General features: G+C 30.8%; 1 protein-coding gene across 1 annotated transcript in view; it reads left to right on the plus strand.

The window, feature by feature from the left end:
* Positions 1-19552, plus strand: part of LOC148280867 (pyrokinin-1 receptor-like) — a 142456-nt gene that overhangs the window by 49738 nt on the left and 73166 nt on the right. Inside the window, exon 2 of the mRNA XM_088227646.1 lies at positions 9090-9196. Coding sequence (XP_088083772.1) covers positions 9090-9196 — 107 coding nt within the window. The remainder of the gene's footprint in view (positions 1-9089; positions 9197-19552) is intronic.

Here is a 19552-nt window from a genome sequence, read left to right on the forward strand (position 1 = left end):
ATAATGTATATATAAAAACATAATTGAGATATGTTTTTTAGAAACTCACTCAATATTATAATATGAAATATAAGAAATAGGAGTAATAAATAAAATGCCAAATAATAGTAAGTACTAAATTTAATAATTCAAAAATACATAATGAAAAAACATAAAAATATCAATATATATAAAAAGCAAATAAAAATTACCAGAAGAATATAGTTTAAAAAAAAATAAGCATCCACATTTAATAAAAATGTATCAAGTATTTGAAACGGTTATTCTATTAATAGAAGGAAAACATTTATTCAATAAAAATGAGTGAATTATTTTTGGTAATATGCACACATTGCATACGTAGTGGATAGTTTGTTTGCTGGGTATGTAAAAGGTCTAGGTCTTAATCTCTGATACTGTAGATATAAAATATGTATTTTAAATACATTAAATATTGCAACACACCATACAGTTGTGATGTACAACACTGTAAAATAGAACCTGATTTCTGGACGAGTGTGTTTGACTTGATAGCTACACTTTCTTCTAGAAAACCTGAGAAAGGAAACCGAGTTAAGATAAGTCCACCTGGTTTTGTAATGGTTAGCGCGCTTTGGAAAGGTAGTTTAGCAGTGCAAGTAGACTGTAGCGTCCGACTGATCACTTTACCAGTTTAATCTAATTTTTTATTTTTTATTTAATAAATTTCATTTTATTATCAATCATTTACAATGTACGTTTTTCTATTTTTTTCTAGATTTATGATATAAATATATATTTTTTTTTATAATGTGTACACATATACATACATATTATATGTATAAATATATATATATAGAAAACGACTAAACTCAAAAAAAGAAAAATTAAATGAGCTTAGATCATAAAACGACTTCAATGAACATTATACATCTTTCTGCATTAAAAAAAAATAAAATTCGGATGGGAATAGGACAAAACTGCTACATCGGTCTCTTTATTACTTAGAGAATTAAGGTTCCGCGTTAGTACGGAAGCGACGCTATTACTGTTGTGTTTATATTGAAGTGTGAATGACGCAACGCAGACAAAAATATCGTGACTGAAAACCGGTTGAGACGATTTTATTCCGATACAAATGGAATGTTTACTTTATTTTTTAAAATATTAAAAAACCAATTTCACTGTGTGATTGTTTCGTTCCGACTTATCGATAATCTTAGTGACTTTTTAAGGTTTGTGTTATTTTGTGAATAAATGAAAACACGTATCTGGCAACCTGCTCTTACCTCATAAAATAATGTCATTATCTTATTTATCAAAATGCATTTATTTGTTTGTTTTTTTGTTTTTTTTAATCTAATAATGACTCATTTAATAAATGTCTTGTTTTAACTTTTAATAAATTATTTTTTTTACACCTTTTTCTCAAAAATTCATAGCTGAATACCTTTGGTATAATTTTTAGCTTAAAGTTTGGTGCTTACTTTAAAATATACAAAACAACCGACGAAATAATACAAAGGTGTCACAATTTACATTCTTCTTTTGCAGTTTCCTAAAAAAATGATTTTTTAGTTGAGTCTTTTTCGTCCTAAAGGTAAAAATATATACTCACACACATATTTTAAACACATTAAAGGAAAATCATTAATTTACGTTTTTTCTGTTTTCTTCTGGATTTATGATATTTATTTTTTTAACTTATTTTTTTTATAATGTTCACTGTCGTTTAATTCAAATGCTGTAAGAACCGGTGTTCTAATTTCAAAAAAAAATTCTCTTAAGATTATTTCTGCGATTGATGTATCATATAAGATTTCGAGTTCATTCGGACCTGTCATGTTTTAGCGTTGTAGCCAAGCCGGTGGCGATTGGTTTTGTGAATGAAGGGTCGTGGGTTTGAAAAGTAAATTTTGCGTAAACTTTTCCAAATCCATTCATATTTCATATTATTTATCACACGCAGTACTGTACAGTTTATCTGCCTAATTTTACTATTTCGTATTATAAGGAAATCGTCATTATTCACTTTCCACAATTAATGGTGCATAAGGCACTGCATTGAAACAGCAGTATATCTTGATTATTTTTGTTACTTTATTTTAATTTTGTTTATTGATATAAAAATGAAAAAAAAAAAATTTGTAACATAAAGGTTTAGTAATCAGTCTACCGCTTTAGATTATGAAACATTTAAGTGTGAAAACACCCTTGTGGATAATATTTCAAAATAACCATGCCGAGAATCCAACCCTAGACCTCTTGCATGGTAGGCAAATGCGCTGACCATTACACCACGAGGCCGACATTTTTTTACTTAATGAGTTCTACACACTATACTTTTACAGTTGTTAAAAAACTTTTCCTTAAATGATGCCATTTAAACCTTCCCAAAGGCAGTTATTTTACTTAACACTAAAATTTAACATACCTCCGAATGCGTGCTGTTGACGTAAAGCCAATACGTTATATAAATACGCTATTTGTATTCCAAACTTCCCTTCCGCTACGAACCGCACAAAGTTTTTTTACAATGAACGCGTACCCACTCAAAGTGTCAAATGTCTTTCTTCATTTTGAAGATAAACGTAAGTTTGAATATTAAAAAGAGTCTACTATGTCTTTTTTATGGTTTTATAGGCATGTATAAAAAAACAAGCAAAGTATAAATATTTGATCAAAGTTATTTTACCAAAACCACCCTTTTAAGTGTTACTCTTGTCCCTCAATTCGTTGTTAAAACATTTTTTATATGTATGTTTATGACCGACTTATTAAGCAGGTTTGTATATTTTTAATACTGAAAAATTGCCCGTGAAATATTCTCAACACATTTTGTAAATGCGTGATATATCTAGGTGGATGAAAATTACAGTTTCGATTGCAGAATAGAACCAGAACACTAGACGAGTGCGCTCGACTCGATGGCTGCTCTCAGGTTAAAATCCTGACAGAGGAAATCAAGCGAAGATTAGTCCGCTTCTTTATGTACTGGTTGACGCGTTCACGTATCATTCTTGAAATCCTGAGTTATATTGATTTTTAAAAACAATATTTTGAGTTGGTCCAAAATTTTGTAGACAAGGACTAGATTCAACTCCCTGGGCAGCTGTTAATATTACAACAGAGATGTAGACCATTTTAGAGAAAGCAATATAGAAGTCTAGGCATCTACAGAGCTTATGACCTGTTACTGGCTGGTTTAAGTGGCCTTTTACTCATTGTGTAACATTCACCATTCTGCCTTTATTTTTATTTTTTTAATTTATTTATTTAATCCAATATAATATAATACAAATACATAGTTTACAAAATAAAATGGGTAGTCAATAGGTACATTCAGTATAATTTCCTTTTTATTTATGGATGTAGCCACTCTACTGGCCCGCAGGCACATATTTAGACATCTATATTCCTTCAATTCTTTCATCTGTTGATGTTTATAAAGTGAAAGAGCTGAAACCATTTTTTATGCGGATGACATTCATCTAATTGAATTATTTTACCTACATACTAGGCAACGCCTAAAAATCTTATTTTTTTCAATTTTTATAGTTCTTCATGGACCACGTGGATATATCAACATATTTTGAGTTTTTCCAAATTTTTGTAGTGTAAAACAAACGTCGTCGCCTGTATGCGGTGTAAAATTTCCTCAACAAACTTTTCATTCTTACGAATTTCAAGACATTTTAAACAATTTCCGGTTGCTGAAACTGTTTATTTTGCGTAACCTAGAAGGTATTTTTAAACAAAAATTTTCCATAATTCAACGATAAAATTCCTTCGAAGATATTAACATTGGAATTTGTATACTAGGTGCATGAAGTTTCAGTATTTTAAACCCCTGAAAACATGAATCGCTTATAAACGGGTTGAACCTATAAAAAATAGTATTTCTTCACTCCCCGCGGATAATATTATTCAATTAAAATCTATAACCTACTTCCACTATCTATTAAAGCAATCAGTAATGAGAAAATGCTCAAAAAGGCTATAAAAAAATGGATAGTGGAGCTAGGTAGAAGTAAAATGGATTGTCTCATTCGCCCATACCAATGCTGAATCAACTGCTCCACAACTGTATGGCTTATGTTAGGTTTTTGTTATTTTCATTGTGTGTTTTGTAATATAAATAATATGAATGTACATAAATACCTTGTTTTTAAAACTGTCTGAATATTTGTTAATTATGTTTGTTTTTTAAGTAAGTCTTCTTTGTTTATTCTCAAATGTAATTTAAAAAACTAAATTGTTAAGAGTCCTCGGCACGGGAAACCCCAGTGAGGTCACATTATTTTTATTATTAATTTTAGTTTGTAAGCGAAAAATATGAATAAATAAATAAATAAATATTTTACAATCGTTTTAATTTACTTTTTTTACATTCTGTTTCTTTCATTCTTTTTTACATTTTTATTTTTCGGCTAACCAGGGTATGAATCCCGTATCAAGCCAGGTAAGGGTCTCGGGCGTAGTGGTCAGCGCGTTTGCCTACCATGTAAGAGGTCTCGGGTTTCATTCCCGCATGGGTGACATGACAGGTATTGAATCGAGTTTTGGTCCCGTGGCTAGTGTTGCGGGCTCACGGACTAGAGGCTCGAGGTTTGAACCCCACTCTAGCCCAACTTGATTTCTATTTTTTAATAGTGATTTATTTACAACTCGTTGATAACGCTGATATTCCTGTATGTCGCAAAAAATTTCTAGGTAATATTTTTTTGTATTCATCCATTTAAGATAAGTTTCTTTGTACGCTTTGATATTTATTTCGCAAAACGCGATAAATCTGTACATTTCATTGCTGATTTAGTTTTGCAATTATTTTTATCAAGACAAGTTTAATTAACAAGAACGTCGACTTTGCCTGACAAAGAAAATCGTAAATAATCCCGCCAAAACTTTGGCTTGCGCGAATGAAAAATCTACACCGATATTGTTAAAGTTCGTTCGCTTTACTTTCTGAGTAAACGGTCTTAAATCTTCTAACAGCCAGTAATTTGTTAAATTGCCAAGAAGCGTTTGCTCAAAGTAAATTACACAACAGAACCAGAACCCTGGACGAGTATTTTCGACTCGACTTCGAGTCGACGCGTTGGCATAAAATTTTTGAGATTTTGCGTTCGAATCCTGGCAAGATGGACGTAAAATATTGATTTTGTAGTTTTTTTTTAAATTGAAATATTTCATCGTGCCTGTACTGGTATTTGAAGCGTAAGACTGATCTCTTTACTTTCGAGATAATCGAACTTTATTGCATTTGGTTACCAATACAGTGCCCTTTGCACCACTGAGTGCAGAAAAGGGGAAGATGATTCTGAATATCTAAGAGAACTATGCATTCTAGATGAACTAGCTGACACTCGTCTTACGATTAGATGAACTACGTCTACGGCGAGAAAAAAAGTTATTATACCTTGTGATGGAGAAATTCTGGGGGGTGAAGCACCCACCTGAACTTTTCCATCCACAGACCAGATAAGCCAAGTAAAATATGAGAACAATAAAACTTTTACCAAAACTAATCCTTTCCATCCCATGTGACCTATGCACCACACGAATCCTCAAATAAAACACATTTTTCTAATTTAATATTTATTCATTATAATCATTTTGAAAATTCAAGCTTCTACTAAGATAAAAAACGGTAGAAACCATAATATACAAAAATAGTAAACACAGGATGTTTTTTCTACTGATACACAAAAATAGGGGAAACAGTACTATATTTATTTACCATTGTTATCTTTTTTTAAGTGATATCTCAGTAAAAGGAAACAGTTTGTAAGGGTAAATAATTCCATCTCAAACAGCATTAATGTATTTTTGGGTGTACCACAGGGTGCTCACCTTGCTCCTTTGCTATTCAATCTGTTCATCAATGATATGAAAAATGCTTTTCTTGCTTCATCAATTTGGCTGTTTGCTGATGACACTAAAATTCTCAAACAGATTGACAGCCTTTCCGATTGTTCAGTATTACAATTTGACTTATTGTCTTTTAGCACCTGGTGCTCATCCAATAATCTGCATCTCAACTTAAGTAAGTGCAAGGTTATGAGATTATTTCGTCTGGAAAATCCAATCATATATGACTACTCATTGAACGATAAAATATTATCATCTGTGTCTAGTATACGAGATTTGGGTATTTACTTGACGCTTAACTTTATTTTACAATTCATATTGAACATGTTATCAATAAATCCTTAAAACTTCTCGGGTTTATTAACAGAAGCACAGCTGACTTCAAAAATATCAATACCCTTAAAACTCTCTTCTGTTCCCTAGTTTGCCCCCACCTAGAGTATTTCTCTGTTATCTGGTCTCCATATTATGATGTTCACATCAAGAATATTGAATCAGTTCAACATCAATGTTTAAGAAAGATAGGCTGAAGGTTGAGTTTATCCAGAGACCTATATACGTAAAATGAGTTAAAAACTACTTTTAATATATCTTTTCTTCAATACCGTCGAAATAAATCCGACCTTATAGTCCTTTTTGAAATTCTCAACTCACTCTTTGATGCGCCTGAACTACTGAGCTTAATAAAATTAAATATCCCAACTAGAAACCTCAAACAAAACTAACTCTTTCATACTAATAACCATAGAATTAACTATGGTTTTCATTCCCCCATGCCCAGAATTCTTAGGTTTGCCAACAAACATACCAGTCTTGATTTCTTTGATAACAAGTTATCTTTTTTCAAACGATCACTGAATCAAATTCAATTATAAACACCTCTCTCCCGCTTCCACTCCCACAAAGTCTACTACAAACCATTGAGTCTTTCTAATTTTGTTATAATAATTTTCTATGTATAAATGTGTCCAAATAATGCCCATTGGGCGTATTTATAAATAAATAAATATTATATTTAAATTTAAAAAAATCAAAACAATAAATCATCATCATTATTATTCCCTTTCCAAACCAAACGGTTCATAGAGCACTGCATTGGTACACCAATTGCAGCGTCTCTTGATCATCTTTGTTATATGAAGGTAAGGCGATCAGTCTTTCGCTTCAGGTACCAGTTTAGGGACTATGAAATATTATTATGTACAAACACCCTTTAAAATGATATTTCATATCAACCATGACGGGAATCGCACCCGAGACCTCTTGCTCGGTAAAAAAATGCGCTGACCAAACACCACGAAGCCGAAACAATATACACAAATTATGTTAAACTTTAAATGTTTTTTACTGAGGTAGAAAAATGTAGAAACAATTCATAAAAATATGTAAAACTGGATATGTTTTCATTACTAATAGAATTTACAATACTAAAAATGCAAAAACCCGCTATGATTAAGATACACGCACAAAAATATGACATTACCCACTGTTATCAGAGGAATTTGATAAAGTGATTACTCAAATTGCATCATTACACCAAATATTTACATGAAGCTAAAAGTTTAAATTATATTCCCTTCTAAAAAAATTGTTACACGTAAGATTTGTACCCCACATGAGACCATTGTTTATTTAAAATGACAGATAGTGAATTTGCTCATTTACAAAATTCAATAGAGATAATAATTAGACGTCTTGTTTTTTTCAATGTCAATTTCATTTTAGATATTAAATTAAAGAAAGCCTTGACTGATCACAGTTGATCAATCTATTTTTTGTTTGTTAATATTATGATGTTTACGCATCTTCTCAAGCATGGGTAGTTAAATCTTAAGATGTTTGCGCATGACAGGTCTAGATTTTTCCATTCCACGCCGGATGTAAAAAATGAATTTAATATTTGTGATGAATCTTTTTTAATCCTCATTACCGTTTGCTTGAATAACTGACGTCCAGCCACGTTCATCTGGACGTTATTATACCGTCTTAACCACTCTTGACAGAAACACGTGGTTTGAAATGACGGTGTTAAAAAGACAGTTTCCAGATGGGACATTTAAATCAAAACTAGTGGTTAAACAGGCGGGTAAATACAGTCAGCACCGTATACATATTCCTTCAAGGCAATATATGGAGAAAAAATAAAATGAAAGACAAAGTGCTTTCCTTCTTCTTACGTATCACGACATATTACATTAATGTAGTACAATATATACAGATTTAAAGGCCCTGTCAAATTCAAGTAATTAGTATTTGGGCACAAGAATAGTTTTCAATGGTTGAGAATAATAGTATTATTAGGTACTCACAGGAATTTTGTCCAGATCCCTTAACATGGAATCAGGCTAAACCGGCCACCCTCCTGCCTTGGTACCATATAATAAAACCAAAAAGAAGCACGCACCGTTTTGCATGGCAAAGACAACGGGACGGCATGCGCAACAAATGTCTGACGAAGTACCTGTCTAGATTTATTTGTCACAACCTCTACGTAAAAGGCGCACCAAATTCAGTGTTCGCGCATTTGCGGTCGCAGGCTCAATGGCATGTAATGCTCTTCTAGCAGAGGTGCGGACTGTGAGAGTAAAGTGATGTTTCGGAAAAAACTTAAAACCCACTTGTTCTCTAAAACATTTGAATAAATCCGTAGCATGTGATGACAAAATAAATTGATTCAATTTAATTACAAATTTGAAAGCTTCAATTTAATTTATTTATAATAATGTTGGGATTATTTTATATAGCGCCATTTTTGTGAAAATCACCTCAAGGGCGCTGTACAGTAAATAAATATCCCAGCACGTCTTGCAGCTACAGAGCGCGTGAACGGTTGGGATTCCAGTTCCTCCTCTCCAATTATGATGTAAAGGAGCTAGATTACAACCCGTCTTGTAGCAACAGTAGCGCCCTTGAGGTATTATATTATGAAAACAACGCTTTATAAGTTATTCATATTAATAATAAATAATAATTATGATGAAATTACATAATTTTTTTACACCTTCCGAAAAATGTGTCTTCTTCTGTTGAAATATTCTCGTAAAATAAATTATTAAAACAATCTAAAAACAAATCTTTTAGATAAATCATCTGTAAAACACGTAGAACAAAGTCGTACATACATAAATACCAAAATCCAGGTATTTGTTTTCCAATACTCATAAATAATGCTTTGTTTTCTTAAATCCCACTTAAACGTCGTCTTCTTCTATTATATTTAAATGCAAATATATGAATTATAAGTGTTAATTTGTTTACAGTTGCTGTTGCAGTGTCCTTTTTCTTCTGTTGGGCTCCTTTTCATGCACAAAGACTTCTAGCAGTGTATGGAAAGAGTAGACAAGATCATAGTACAACATTTATGGAGGTGTGTATAAAACAATACATTATATGTACCGATTAAATTTGATCATAATTCTTATTTAGTGTGTGTAAAATCACTAAATAGTTTCGGTTTCAGAAAATAAAAATAAGCAAGTAAATACCTAGAATACGTCATTCGCTAACACGTGTTCGGTATTTTTCATCCAGGCTACAGATTCTCAGAAAAGTAATAAAAAGTAGGCAAGTTTTCATTTCTTAACACAGGAGCGTCTGAAACCGATCGACATATTGAAATGGTTTTACTTATTTTACAAAAACAAAATACATTTTTAAACATGAAAATCACAACGCTCATCATAATTATTCCCATTCCGCACCTAATGGTGCATAAGGCACTGCATTGGTACATCAATTGCAGCGTATTTTGATCATCTTTCTTACATGAAGGTAAGGCAATCAGTCTTACGCTTCAGGTACTAGTGAAGGGACTATAAAATATTTTAGTGTAAAAACACCCTTTTCAATCATATTTCATATTAACCATGTCGGGATTTGAACCCGAGATCTCTTGCATGGTAGGCAAATGCGCTGACCATTACACCCCGACACCCATTATTATTATTATCACAACATTAGTGCTTCAAATATTCATATAATATTTTAATTATTTTACTTTATTTTATTTCACTGTTTTACTGTTTTTTTTGTTTTTTTATTTTGTTCATTTTGTTAAGTAGAATTTTATTATGTACCCTAACAACAAAACAAAAAAAACAAACACTTATCATTTTCACCAATATTGCTACACAGGAAGCCGTAACGTATTAATACATTGTTCGAACCAATTCTGTATGCCTCGTGGTGTAGTGGTCAAGACGCTTGACTCACGAACGGAAGGTTCCGGGTTCGATTCCAGGTGAGAACACAAAAATTAAAATGTGATTTTTCTCAAGCCTGGGTGCTCTGTGATGTAATTTACCACTGTAATTAGGCCTCCTGGCCTGTTGTGGTGCAAAAATAAATGTTAAAAAAAACAAATGTAAAAAAAAAATGCCTGTTTTTCTCCTAATCTCCATGCCTATCAAAATTCCAACCCGTCTCATAGATCTTATCATTTTATTTTCCAAACGCAGCTCCACGCGGTAATAATCATAAGTATGAGTCCCTGCTGAAACGTTGAATCTGTGGTACCAAAAATTACATCAGCAATGAGCTATACCAACGTCCACCCAGATCGCTGGCTTGACATACAAACTGTGCCAGCGTCACTCGACTTGTCTATTTATGTACCAAAATGGGAATTAAGTATCGGTAAATCTACGGTTGGTGAAAATAATATGGTTATCTCTTCATTATAATATTTTTAAAATAAGTAAAAATATTCTGAATGAAAAAAAAATGCTATTCTTATTTTCCATTATTTTTCATAGCCAATAAATACATAATAAACAATGCGTACAAATTAGGTATGCTTATTTCCATGATATGTTTATTAATCAAGAATCTGTGCAGTACGCACAAGAGTCAAATTGCGTTCGTTCGTATAAAGCGGAACTGAGAGCGAAACGCGATTTGATTGCGTTCGAGTGAGATAAGTTTTATTTTTATGAGATAGGAAAGTACTAAATAGAAATCTTTATTGCGAATCCCAAATACTTGATGTTTGTTCATAGTTTTAAGTAACATAATATTTGTTTTGCTTTTTCAGCAAGATACTAGATAAACCCAAAAATATATCTAGGGGAACATGGGTAGGAATGAGTCATAGGGAGGATTGAATCATTGACCATATTCAAAACATGTCTAAAACTCGTGCACGTCCAGTATATTCAGTTGTCTCCCTGATCTCGTCACAGGTGCATGCGCTGACAGAATTGTCTAAGCTTTTCGATGCTGAAGTAAAATTTACGTAATTTAATAAAGTGTTTGATACCTTACTGGTTAGTACTAAACAACGGGATGTGATCCAAAAGTAAGAAATAAACTATGTTTTTTCTTTTTTTTACACATAAATTCTTAAAAAAATCTTTTTGTCTGCTTGAGAAGGACTGAATCATTTTTTTTAAGTTTATAAAAAAACCTTTATAAAAGAAACATAAAATTACAAACGTTTTCTAAATACATAATTTATAATAACATTTCTACCTCTGGGAGTATTGTGAAGGATTGAACAATGGTTAATTCCCACCCCTCAGTAACTTTCATCTAAAAAAAGTTTTTATAAGGTTGTATTTGTTCTCAGGGACAACTATGCCTCAAAATATATTTAAAAAAAACAGAAAACGCAAAAACTATCAAAAATAAAATTAAAAATGCCTCGAAAATTAAAAAGGTAAAAAAAAATTATATGGAAGCAACTAAAATATCTAATATTCCATACCCGTCATAAATAGAAAAATAAAGGATTGGGTGTGGTGTTAACAAACTTCGTTCTGATTAACATATTCTACCTACTATTTGGTTCAATCTTATTTATTTACAGGTAGAAATGAGCCAGTAGGTATCTTGCCATATTCACAAAAATAAAATAATAAATTTATACACTTTACGAAATTCGTTTTAATATTTTCACGAACGCAATAAACTTGGCTTACATAAATAATTTATTCTACTGATTTATCTTGTTCTTTTTTCCCGAGACAACCATTTAAAAAAATTGATTTACTTCTATCCTTGCTTCCCTATTCATTTCTGTTGAAGACAACTAAAGACATTATTTATTTACTGCTTTGTATAATTATGTTTATTTATTCAAAGGTTATGCAAATTCGCCACTTCCTTACAAGTCTGAATGCAGTAAATTCAATGGATAACACACATTAGAATAGCTAAAGCTCGAGCAAAAGCTTTGAAGTTTTCTTCAAGTCTCATTTAATTTCAATACTGGGTACCCTTTCAATAACGCGAGAAAACTTTTGGAAGTATTGTCAGTCAAATTTTGTTTACAGAAACTGTATTCAGTTACATAATAATAATGCAATGATATAATAACTTATATTTATATGAAAGTAACTAATTTAAAATACCCAGTACACTTCCACTTATTTGTTTGACCAACTAGCGCTTTCACCCACTAATGGGCATCTTTAGACTGGTGAATATTATACAGTGCAAGGATAATTGATATAAAACTAAATATTATCTTTAGTGTAGGTCCATTAAAAAAAAAAGTTGAAAGAGCTAAAATACGCAATATTTCAATGGAACAGTGTGAGACAAATTATTGAAACATGTGTTGGCGGTGTATTGTAATAGAGGATTCTATTTTATGAAAAAAGATATTCTTTTATTACAATGTACATGTTTTAAATAAGGGTGAGTTTTGGAATTCTATCTGATGATTTATTAAAATTCAATTGCTATTATTTTTATCCTATTTATTTCAAAAATTTCTAATCTATCTAACTTTGGACCTTTATGTCCTACATTTAAAATTTTTAAGTCTTTTGGTTAGTCAAAATTATGTTTTAATTTAATTTAATTTGATGCATAGTTTGATAAATCATTAATTAATTTATGTGAAGCTAAATGTTTTTTCAATCTATTTTTAATTGCGCTCCCGCTTTGTCCTGTATATGAACCAGGACAATTACATGTTAATTTCTAAATTCACGTTTTTAAAAAATTTGTTGACCTGATCTGATTTATGAATGTTTGGCCCAAAGATTTCTTATTATAAAACGAAACTAAAAGATTTTTTTGTACTACTAGTTTTATTTAATTACTAGTATTTCGAATATAATTTAATTTTACCCACTTTTTATTCTTATTACTATCGATAAAAGGAAGTTCAGCATATAATGCCAAGTATTTTTAAGTAGTAACTTATATGTAAATATAAATTATTACATCATTACAATGGAATTCCATCAAGAATTGTCAATAAATATTTTAAATAAAATAATAATAATGCTAACATATTACAATAGAGATGAAGAACATTTAAGAGAAGGTAATATAGAAGTCCAGGCGTCTACAGGGCTTATGACCTGTCAATGGCTGGTTTAAGTCGCCACTTTACACACTGTGTAACAATCACCATTCTGCCTATATTTGAACATCTATATTCCTTCAATTCTTTCATCTGTTGATGTTTGTGAAGTTAAAGAGCTGAAACCTTTATTTATGCGGGTGAGATTCATCTAATTGAATTATTCCACCTACATACTAGGCAACGCCAGAAAATTTTATTTTTTTAATTTCTATACTTCTTCATGGACCAGGTAATTTATCAACAATATTTTGAGTTTGTCCAAATTTTCGTAGACAAAAACTAGATTCAACTCCTTGGGGAGCTGTTTATATAAACATATTACAACAGAGATGAAGAACATTTAAGAGAAGGTAATATAGAAGTCCAGGCATCTACAGGGCTTATGACCTGTCAATGGCTGGTTTAAGTTTTATTTGTCTGATAAATTGTATAATATGCTTCCCCGTTATATTTAGTAAACTGATAACAAACCATGTTTCGATAGAGATATGAAAATGCGGCTGAATTAAATTAAGGAAGAAAAATTAGTTTTTTTTGAAATATAATAATAATAATAGTAATAATGGTTGATTAACAAAAACTGACAATTATTGCTTTATCTACTATATATGTATATACTTAGGTAAAAGATTTCTCTAGGTTATGTGTAGTCTGCCTAATTAGGTACAACCTGTTTTAAGGCAGACATTTTTATGCAAAAACAAACGATAACATTACTACCTACTAGGTTATTTATTATACATTTAAACAATATTTGTTTATTGCCATTTTTTTTTAAGAATGTTTTTGTATCTCATTCTGTAGAGTCTTCCTAAGAACAAGATTTCCTAGTGAGGAGAGTTTTCAAATTACTTTTATATGAAATATATTTTAAGTATAATAAATAAAAATGTTTCAATAGTAGGTTTTTTTACACAAGAGTATTTCATAGAGACTGCATCAGTGTGGATGTCAAGCTCATGATGATGGTGAGACTGGCACCCGAGGCGTAAGACTGATCATCATAATTTCATACGATTTCGTCTGAAGAGGCCCATTAGAGGCTGAAAGCGCTAATTGGTCAAAATAAATAAGTGAAAGTGTACCAATTATTTTTTAATGAATAACTTATATGTAAATATAAGTTATTACATCATTACATTGAAATTCTATCAAGAATTGTCAATAAATAATTTAAATAAAATTTAAAAAAAAAAATATGTTAAATGTAATTATCGTTCTAGATTAGAAAAAAAACTAAATATTAGGTAGCTATTTTTTTATTATTTTTATTATTCAAACAAAAATAATAAAAAGGTTTATAAACCTCAGTATTCACTGTCCAGGCTGATAAATAATTAACTTCTGTGTGTGACATAGAACCAGAAACCAGGTTGAGTGTTTTCGACTCAATGACTACTCTCAGGTTAAAATCCTCAACAAGGTAATCGAGTGAAAACTTGCACCTGAAGTGTAAGACTGACCACCTTACCTTAATGCAAAAGATGATCAAACTAAGCTCCATTTGGTTTACCTATGCACTATCTTATGCACCATTGGGTACGGAAATGAAGAATGATCAAAATCTCAAGGGGGCACAATTTTACTAGTTTTATTAAGACCCCTCTTTACTCACAACTTCTTGTAATATCAATATGAGACCATTCCATTTAATAGAATTACTCTCTGCTTTTTTTCCAACCCTAACTATACCTTTGTCTTCGTTAGACCCTTTCTATATACATCAGAATATATCCTTTAAAAGTTCTTTAGTATAATATGCCGATTGCCCAAGGCAATCTAGAACCTTTGAAAATGAGGGCATCCAAATACGGTTCATGTCAAACGGCTAAGTTCTTTTATTAATTGTGGCAATCTCCTTTTACAATCCTACTTACGATATTATTTTCAATATTAGTTAACACATTTATAACTCGTGTTTTTCTTTAAAAAGTTTTATTATTACACTCCAATTAAGAAGTGTCTTTAATAAAATTCAATGTTTTAGTATTTATTAATATGATAAAAAATAATGTCATTCGTCTGAAACTAGAGATTAATAATCAGAACAGAGTCCCAAAACTCATTTAGCAATGGTTTTTTTATACAACGAGTTACCCCAGCGTTACACTAATTGAACTAAGTTAGGACAATTACATAAATATATATTATTATTAAATGTTGATAGTGTCAGGCGTATTATTATTTAAAAATTATTGTGTTAATTAGCTCATTATATACGAACTAGCTCAATAAACAAACAAAAAACGGAATAGACTAATGGTGGTTTAAGGCTGTCGTCTGGTGAAAAGTATAGAAATCATTTATTTTTTTCATTTTTGAAAGCCGTTCTATCAAAATTGCTTTTAAATATACATTAGGTAAAATCAACTATTTTTTTATGTATTTCGCAAAAAAATATGTTTAATTTTTTTTATGCTCAAATATAATTACTTTTTCTTCCGGCTTATTACGTCTCATTGTCTTCTATCATCTTCTTTACATAAAACATAATTTTAACTGAGTGTATGGTAATCCCTTTCATTCTCTGTCGAATATTTTTTAACAATCAAATTAATTATTTGCGCTGATAAGAGCTTTTTTATAGTCATGGGGAACTATGCAAGCATAAAGAAGAAAGTTAACAAAGTTGTTCCATAGAAATACAAACTTAATGCAGATAATTGATTTGGGGGATTTATAAACAAAAGCCAAAACGTCATCACTACCCTTCGGATCTTCTAAAAAGAGAAATCTTGCAGTGTAAAATCATCTGATTAACAAATATGCACCTAAAACGTTAGACTAATTATTTTACCCGAAGGTGAACGTGAACGTGAACCAAGAGAACGTAACAAAAAAATCTAGATACGCTGCAATTAGTATACCAATGCAGTGCTCTATGCACTATTAGGTTTGGAAAGGGAATACTGATGATGATAAACAAATATTTTGTGTCGATCGTAACAGGAATCGAACCCAGGATTATAATAGTCGTACCTGTCAACAACTATACTACGAGGCGACGATTTCTGTACTCGGTATTTCTTTAGGATTTTTAGCTAAGAGTATTTATTTATATTTTTCATTTTATTTATAATGATTTAAAAACAATAAACATGGTATAATAAATACAAATCATTATTTTAGATCTTGTTCATCAATTATGTGTAAACACAGCAAGGACAAATAAAGAAAAGAAAGGTTGTAATATTTATTTATTTTAAATTGGCTAGCTTAATTGAATTCTATGATTGGTATAAAAGTTATTACAATCAACTTGTACTTACAGGTTATTATACATTATTTTACCTAACTAACATAAGTGACTATTTGACTTTATAAATTGCATTACAGTTTTCCTATAATTATTTAATGTATTGTTAAAGATATCAATATCAGCGTTACTAAACAATCTTAATATACGTGATAATGCATGAAAGTGCGCCATATTATTATTGAAGGTTCGAAAATAAAATATTGTGTACGATCTTAATCGCCTACTGGAGACATTCAGAGGTGAATTCTCTAAAAAAAATGTAGAATCAACATTACAATGAATTTTTTTATAAAGATACATCAAGTCTAAAATCTGTCTCCTAAATTTAAACTTATCCATACCAAAATGTTCTAGGCGCTGATTATAAGACTGAAGGGTTCCGCCCAGGTTAAATTTAAATATGAGGATACGAAGAATTTTTTTTTTAACAGAATCAATTAAATTAATGTGAGTTATGTAATGTGGTGACCAGACTGTAGATCCCAATTCCAAATAACTACGAACTAAAGACTTGATTAAAGAAATTACCGATGATACAGATTGAAAAGATTTACACGTTCTGAATACAAATCCTAACATCTTTAGGGCTTTTTCTTTGATATTATTAACATGAGTGAAAAACGTAAAACGTAAGCCAAGAGCTATTTCTAGATCTCAATTCATGTTAATTGAATGAATGGTCATATTGTTAATACTGTAAATGATATCTTTTGATGTTATTTTCCTAGCTGAATCGAGTCAAAATCACTTGTTAAGAATTCCGGTTCTATTTCACAAACTTAACGGTATTCTTCATCCTCCCGGACACAAACTTAACGCACATATACAGTAGAAATAAAAGACAAGTGATGCTTTTAAATCCACAAATTTGGAATGAGCAGTTATCGGTTTCATCGCTTTCGGGCCATCTTTGAGACTGGTAACTTTATTATGAAATTCAACTTATTTAAAGAAAAACCGTTAGGATAGAGAATTCATAAAAATTGTAACATAATAAAATAATTATACAAAACATAAATAAATTCATTATCATCGTAATTCTTGCTTATGGCATAATAGGATGGGGAATTTCAGATTTCTGGGCCTCAAAATATTCAATATGTTACCCAAAGATTGGAAAACCATGAACCGGATTCAATTTACAAATTTGTAAAAAATTGGTTACTGGATTTAGGTCGAGAAAAATCGAAAAAATTTACTGAAAATAAATTCCTAATAAATTCATATTGTATAACTGTATAGTATATTTACAAGTAGGTAGTAATGTAATTGTCTATTTTGGCATAACAATGTCTGCCTTAAAACAGGTTGTACCTAATTAGGCAGACTAGAAATGATCCAGATAAATCTATAACCTACGTGTTTATGTAGTAGATAAAGTTATTTTTATTTTTGTTCATAAACCATGATTATTATTATTATTATTATTATTATCATCTTTCTGCACCTAATGGTGCATAGACGACTGCATTAGTATACCAATCGCAACATATCTTGATATTTTTTTGTAACATGGATGTAAGATGATCAGTCTTACGCTTCAGGTACCAGTCCATAGACTTTGAAATATTCTGTTGTAAAAACACCCCTTTCAATAAATATTTCATATCAGCCATGTCGGGAATTGAACCCGAGACCTCTTGCAAGGTTGGCAAGCGCGCTGATCATTACACTACGACGCCGATAAATAAAGTAATTTATATTAATGTAAAAAAATTTCATTTATCTTCTCGTTCTTGTGATGTAAACGGTTTTGCAAACTGCACTTAATAAACCCTTGTGTGGCTGTGATGTCACACAAGTCGACATAGAACACAATATTTAATATTTTGCTCTTATTTTTTAAAAGACTAATTCGTATTTTTTGTAATCTTCAAATTGGCATTTTTACACCTGATTTGGAAATTAATATTTGTATAACTATGCTAAATGTTAATACAAAAAAATATTGATCCTTGCCACGCGAATAATGAATGTCCGCTAATTCAGCAAAACATTTATACGGATACCCTATACAAGAGAGAACACGAAGATATAAGTCATAACAAGGAAGACAGAGATGCTGTTTTGCAGCAGGTGTTATCTAACACATATTAAGTATTTAGTTGGCTTATGCCAGTGACAGGGGACGCACGCGCGTAAGATGAGCGGGGTATTTGAAATTTTAAATCTATTTTGCTTTAGCAAGGCTTATTTATCTGTTTATTCGCATTAATTATGAAACAACAAATTAAACAGTATGCCTCTATGTTTTTTTTTAATTTCTAAAATTTTGAATATTCTGTCTTTTACTAGTGGAAACACGATCTTACATCACCGCGTGCAAAGGGATTATTTATTACAGTCCTTTAAGAGTTTATAAATATCTTCAAGTAAACCCTTAAACATGTAATATCGATGTGTTTTGATGATATTTTTTGATAAAACTCGGTAGGTAATGATTATGATAAAATTGTAAAAAAACTTATCAATGAAACTTCTTCGTTTAGTTTTACTTTAAATTATTTTGACCAACGAGTGCTTTCGCCTAAGTAGGCATCTTCAAGACTGGTGAATTGTTTACAACGTTTACCTAAACTAAACCATGTAGTTTCATTGATAAGTTTCTTTATAATTTTATCATAATCCTAACACATATATTACAACATTTTAGCCGCATTTCATTGACTCGACACTTTCAAAATGTTTTATTCAACATTAAACTCACCCGGCCCATCAAAAACTTTAACAGTATAATAATATAACCTTCATGATCCGTAACCAAATAGTTTATCTTTCAATGCGGTTTGGGTGTTTTCATACTTTTGAGCAATAATATCTGAAAATAATAATTATTGTTGAAGCCTACGAGTGAATTTCAAAGTTCTCAAACTGAGTTCAGCTAGAGTTCCGGAAGTTAAGCGAAGATATCTTTACTTTATGACTCTATTACGCCCTGAAGTTGGCGTATAATTTCCGTTAAATTAGCAGGTCATATAATTTAGTTCGACCCGTATTCGGATATTCCGAACGTGTAGTGAATCCATATTTATATCGTTTCTAAGCCAAACTCTCGTGATTCCAAACGCAAAATAAAAAACTATACATATTTCTATAAAAAATCTATATATTTAAATTTCATATGCAAGTGGAACAAAAATATTGAT

The sequence above is a fragment of the Micrasema longulum genome, unplaced genomic scaffold (assembly GCF_059751315.1).
Source record: "Micrasema longulum isolate JH-2025_06_02 unplaced genomic scaffold, ASM5975131v1 h1tg000521l, whole genome shotgun sequence".
Classification (NCBI taxonomy): Eukaryota; Metazoa; Arthropoda; class Insecta; order Trichoptera; family Brachycentridae; genus Micrasema; species Micrasema longulum.